At 35.2% G+C, this 6,260-nt stretch overlaps 1 protein-coding gene across 2 annotated transcripts; it reads right to left on the reverse strand.

Annotated features, from left to right (window-relative positions):
- Positions 1–770: 770 nt before the first annotated feature.
- Positions 771–4,892, reverse strand: fidipidine (coiled-coil domain-containing protein 93). 2 transcript variants are annotated; one of them, XM_017638326.1, is made up of 10 exons: positions 4,671–4,892; positions 4,398–4,606; positions 4,036–4,165; positions 3,832–3,969; positions 3,604–3,762; positions 3,372–3,416; positions 2,806–3,116; positions 2,531–2,644; positions 2,193–2,395; positions 771–1,841 (listed from the first exon to the last, which is right to left on the reverse strand). In XM_017638326.1, exons 1-10 carry the CDS (start codon positions 4,755–4,757, stop codon positions 1,465–1,467), a joined length of 1,773 nt encoding a protein of 590 aa, XP_017493815.1. In that variant the 5' UTR covers positions 4,758–4,892; the 3' UTR covers positions 771–1,464. The 2 variants fall into 2 exon arrangements, with proteins under 2 accessions (XP_017493815.1, XP_017493816.1); XM_017638327.1 differs by lacking the exon at positions 3,372–3,416.
- Between the last annotated feature and the right edge of the window lie 1,368 nt (positions 4,893–6,260).

Below are 6,260 nucleotides of genomic sequence, written 5' to 3' on the forward strand. Positions count from 1 at the left end.
ATTTGGTTGTTATATTGTTAATAATAAAAAATACGCTTAAAAATTAGCTAATTTTTACGGCGTTGTACTGATTTTTGATCCCAACTGTACTGATTATGTCACTATAATATCTGGCCCCCCCTACTCTGGAGGCATTTAGCTACAGTACTAAGAAGTGGTATTTTATCAAAGCCAGGTTACTGAGTTTGAATTGGAAATGTTAAGATCCCGCCGTGGCANTTTGTTAAATTAATGCGCTGTTATTTGGTTGTTATATTGTTAATAATAAAAAATACGCTTAAAAATTAGCTAATTTTTACGGCGTTGTACTGATTTTTGATCCCAACTGTACTGATTATGTCACTATAATATCTGGCCCCCCCTACTCTGGAGGCATTTAGCTACAGTACTAAGAAGTGGTATTTTATCAAAGCCAGGTTACTGAGTTTGAATTGGAAATGTTAAGATCCCGCCGTGGCATCCACCAGAAGGCAGGCCGAGCGAACGTGTAATCCCTGGAACCATTTTAAGGAAAACTTAGAGGGATTGATATCTTTCGTATGTCTAGCTTGCCGACGAGATTTTATAATTCCATAGTTTTAAACGGCCGAAATACCTTAACTTGCTTAAAAAATATACAGCTATAAAAAATGGGCACAGAAATAAAATATAACATCTTTAAATTAATTTTCATATTTGTATTAAAACGTGGGGTGAAACCCGCAGGTATAAGCTAGTAATTTTATTTAAAAAACATATGCCTTGCAAAATATTGTTTTAAAAATTAAAACTCTTAAGTGTCCGCTGTACTAAATACAGTACATGCATTCCCAGAAGCTAAACGTTAGCTTTTCCGTTAATTTTACCTCCTAAGTTAGTCTTAATGGTTATTATGATCACATATGTATGTAAATAGGTTAGGTATGCTGGCCAGCCACTACGTGGCTTCGCAGAGACCATTAAAATCCATAGCGTTACCAACATATGTATATAAAATTATATGTAATAAAATTTCAACCGTTTTAGTTTGGGCGCAAATGGGTTAATCATAAAAGTAACAAAACATTCACAATTAATTTACTTTCATAAAATCCATTATTTTATTGGCAATACTTTAAATAATTTTAGTGTTATTTCTTTACTTTTAAATTTTTTAGTTACAAGTAATTAAGTATTTTTCCTAAATAAGCAAATTTTCGATGAGTTTGTAGCAAAATGGAATTCAAACAATAGTTTTTCTACCTTCTCTATGTATTACATACAATCTTGTATTGGAATTGATAAACAAACTATTTTACTATAGCATTATTTATTTTAGTCTATAAATATCGCAATCAAAAAACTGTTTTTGCTTAATGTTGACTTTTGTGTAAGGGCTTTTTGGGAATATTTTTAACTTATTAAAATCTCAGAAATAAATTGCATCTTTGTTATTTTAAATTATAAATACTTTTTAACTTTAGGCAAATCTTTCTAAAAACTATACTATTTTTGCCGAATTGACTTTAAATGCTGTTGCAATTGTTCGCAACGTTGGCACTCCTTGGTCAGCTGTTTCACTGCGGCCGCGTATTGGCGCTGCAGTTCGAGCAGGCTCTGCAGCTCTGCATTCAATGCATCACGTCTCGCACACTCTTCGTTGTACTTTTGACGCACCTTTTGCTCGGTTTGCTTAACACCCGCGACAATCGCCTCAAATTGTTTGATAAACTCTTCACGGCCCTGTGCGCTAGTCATGCCTTCATTGTACGCCTCGCATATTGAATTGAGTAGTGAGAGTTCTCTTTCGAGATAACGCTTTTTGTCGTTCAGCGTATTAAATAGTGTGTAATATTGTTTTGTCTCGATATGTTTGGCACTCACTGGAAAGAAATATGCATGAATAATGAAACAATTCACATACATATCGTCGTTTAAAGTGCAAAACCGCGTATCAACAAAATGCAAAAGCGCGTATGTGAAGTTTTAGAAATTATTTTCTAGAGTGTAAAAACACTCATATTTCAAAATGGTTCTCTTTTTTATAAAGAAATCGCATTTCAGCCTAGTATATTTCAGGACGAATGGATAAGGATTGAGCAAGAGCTTGTGTGAGCAAATCCAATTTTTGGCAGCCAATGTCAGTTACGCAGTTTTGCAAAATCACGATACGCGGTTTTGTACTTTAAACGATGATATATGTATGCATATTGAGTTACAAGTTACAAACATACTTTCATTGTATAACTCATGGAATCGTCTCTGGTATTGCGTCAACTCGGTGCGATCGGGTATGGCATCTAGACGTCTTTGTATGGCCACAATACCACGATTCTTTTTCGCTATCTGCAGCTTCAATTTCTGTATTTGTGCTTTCTCTTTGGAAACGGCAGCTTCTTGTTCCTCTGGCGTTTGTGTGTTGAAGGCCTCCAACTCGCTGAATGGCATGAAATTGACAGAAATATTGTAAAAATTCAAAGAAAATGAAATCAGTATATGAAAATTGCAGTAATTAAGAAATCTATAAATGTACTTGATGGAAAATCTAACCCTTTTCTTTTCTTCAACTTACTCAATCTCCTTTTGCAAGTTAGCCAAATCTTGCCGACAGAACTCTTTGAACTCCGACTCCTCTTTCTTTAGCTGATCATGCTGTTTCAGCATATCTTGCACTTTTGTAAGAAGCCTGTAACATTAGCAATTTGAATCAAATTCCTACCCATATAAGGGGTATACTCAAAGTCTTGCAATTCCTTGCACGTTGTACGGATTTCATGCTTACGCGGGGTTATAGAAAACTTAGAGAATACCCCCATTATTTCATTCAGTTTTCTTCGGTATACTCACTCTGGGTCAGCCTTCGCTTGGATGGCTTTGTACTGTTCAATTTCTGCTTCCAACTGCTGTTTTTGTTCTTCTAACTTTTGCAACTGCTGCTGTTGTTTCATAAATTCTATTTCTATTTCTTCATTCTCTTTGAGATTACGTTGAACTTTGCGTTCTAATGCTTCTTTCGAAGCTTCGAGCATTTTAATTTGACTATGTTCGGACAACTGTTTGGCATCCGTTTCCATTTCCTGTTGAAGTTCTGTGTAGTGTTTGTGCATTGCATTTCGTTCGTCGGTGTCGAGACGGTGCGTAGGCGAAGAAATGGCATCCTGTGCAGTAATAAAATAAATTTACATATCGTCGTTTAAAGTACAAAACCACGTATCAACAAAATGCAAAACCGAGTATCCAGGTATATAGTAGTGTATAGTATATTTCAGGACGAATGGATAAGGATTGAGCCAAGAGCTTGTGTGAGTAAATCCAATTTTTGGCAAAAAATGTGATGCGGTTTTGCAGAACGACGATACGCGGTTTTGTACTTTAAACGACTATATGAAAAAATGAAATTTCCAATATTTTACCTCTTTTGCTATTGTTAAATATTTAAGCATTTGCTGAACATCAAACTGCAAATCAAAATATTAACATTTGCATACACAAAAGCCAACGAAATTATACAGGCCCAGTCAATTGTTTGGATATACGAAATAAAACAAAATTTAAATAAGCAAATTATGGGAAATCATGTAAGCTTTGTGACATATTAAAAAGCAATTTAGTATATATACATAGGTTAGCAATTGACTTGTATACCTCATCTCCACCGACAGCTCGATTTCTGGAATGGCTTTCACAAACCGCGCTCGCCGCTGCTGCGTTACCATATTCCAGCAATGTCATACGCACACGCGTTTTCTCGTCTTCGTTTCCAGTATCTTTTCGTTGGTATAGCCGCGTAGGGTTGTACAGTTCCTAGTAATAAACGAATGGAATGCAAATAATGCTTCCTACATTTATAATATGCTGAAACAACTATCTTACTTGTATCCGCTTTATATGCGCCGACGCGATTCTTATTTTTGCCAAATGGTCCTTGTCTGTTTTATATTGGTAGTGATTGTGGAACTGGCCAATAGCAAACCTCTTCAGTCGTTGCGCACGTTCCGTCCGATTTTCAACCTATAACAAATTTTTTTAGTTATTTATATTTAAAACAACATACATGCATAATTTGTTAATACATACTGATTTCTTTACCAGCCATTGTATAACCGGGTGTATGCTAAGGAACTCCAGTCCTTGTATTTGATGTGGCTCTATCTGAAAAGGGCACTTCATTTGAGGCAACACAGATACGATTTTTTCAACAAGCGCGCTGTAAGTGGCAAGAGATACATATGTACGCTCAATTAATTAATTCATATGTATATGTAAGGTAGAGGAAGTATTGTAAAGAGTGGAGGGCACAATGGAATACTAGGTCGTGGTGCAAATCTCACTTTATTATCTATCTACGTATCTATATGTAGTGCATATAACAATTGTTTATGAACGCATTCAAATGGAAGCAGTTTTTAAGTGTTGTAAATTTATTCGCTGATACGTACATTTTTTGCCCAATAGTTAGGTTTTCGTGAAACAACAAATCCACATCGACATCATAATCACAGCATTCGATGCACCATGTCATACCGCCAACAACTTTGTCGAAGGATGATAAGCCTTTGATACGCGCCCGATAATAGCCAGCGGCCACTAACAAATCGAATGTTTCCTGTTCTTTCGCTGTCGCATCCTCATCTTCACGCCGCTCCACCTATGCATTCAGAATATCCAATCGAAATGAGTAATTCAAGAAAATCCAATTTTCAATAACTCACCTGCACTTCCCGTCCTTCGGCATCGATGCGAGTGGCCAACTTCACGTTTGGCAAATGCTTTGAAAATATATCACGATTGGACGCCATCGTTGAACGCCCACTTTCATCACTTTCGATATAAGGCTTCTTAAATATTCGCTAGCTAATTTATCAAGCAAACAAACAATCTAGTGAAATACGCCGATTGGCAAAACGCAAAATGTTTTCGATAGCGCTGTCAAAGTAATCAGCTGGATTGCTGTGGTAAATAAAAAACAGCTGACCGTGGTAAAGAAAAAAGCTAAAATTTGGTTACTAAAATAAATGGGTTACCGTTGAAACACAATGGTCCGTAGTTATAGTCAAAATAAACATAACTTTCAATGGGATATCTGTCAAAAAACCTACTTTAGAGTCGACTTTATTTTGACTATAACTACGGGCCAATATGTACCGACGAACGCCCAAAAATTGCGCTCAGTAAAACACAACTACGGCGACAACGAATTCTGCTGCTTATGACAAGGTACAATTAACATTTTTACAAACAATAAAAAAAATTCACCCGAAAATTTGTCATCCGCCCATAGTAAAACCATGGAAACCAAGAGTGAAAAGTGAACCGGGTCGGGGAAAATGAGACTTCTGATAAAGCTGATTATTAATTTTTAACCAAAACTAATACACTATTTTTCAATTTCGATTTACAAACTTGAGAATATTTAGCATATGGCCATAACGGATCGTATTTTGCCGCTGCCGCCAACGGCGACGATAAAACACGATTTCACTGTTTGAAAACGAAAAAAAACTTTAACACCTCAATTTAAAAAATGCATTATTTGTATCATTTTCAGTTTAAATTAAACTTTTTTTCAAATTAAACGAAACCATTTTCAAACAAAGCGAAAACTTTTTTAAATTAAGTGAAATCTTTTTCAGGTCAAGCGAAACCATTTTCGATTTAAATTAAACCTTTTTCAGATTCAATGAAACTTTTATTCAAATTAAACGAAACTTTCTTTTAAGAATGTTTCATTTCATTTGAAAAAAGGTCAATTTAATTTGAATAAAGTTCCATTGAATCTGAAAAAGGTGTCATTTAATTTGAAAAAGGTTTCGCTTTATCTGAAAAAGGTTTCATTTAATTTGAAAATGGTTTCGTTTAACATGAAAAACGTTAAATATAATTTGAAAAAGATTCACTTAATTTGAAAATGGTTTCATTTATGCTGTACTAACCCCCCTATTCTGCAATTTTTTCGTATTCGGATTTTGCTGCGAATCGTAGAAATGGCATGTATTTTCGAACTTTCGAAATTCANTGCTTAAAAACTAACGAGTAAGAAATTGACAGATTTTTTGTATAATTTTGTACGGAAGCAATTGTGTGTCGGAAGCGAGATGAAAGATGTAAATCGATGTATGTTTGCAGGAAATATTAGTGGTGTTCTTTTACACCCTTATTCTGCAACTCTTTCGTATTCGGATATCGCTACGATTCGTAGAAATAGTATGTTGCAATCCGAATCGTATTTTCGAACTTTCGAAATTCGTAACAATCGGATGCCTAACAAGTAAGAAAGTCTAAGTTCGGGCGGAGCCGAACAT

The sequence above is a fragment of the Rhagoletis zephyria genome, unplaced genomic scaffold, assembly GCF_001687245.7.
Source record: "Rhagoletis zephyria isolate East Lansing unplaced genomic scaffold, Rhagoletis_zephyria_1.1 Rzeph_scaffold_24436, whole genome shotgun sequence".
Taxonomy (NCBI): Eukaryota; Metazoa; Arthropoda; class Insecta; order Diptera; family Tephritidae; genus Rhagoletis; species Rhagoletis zephyria.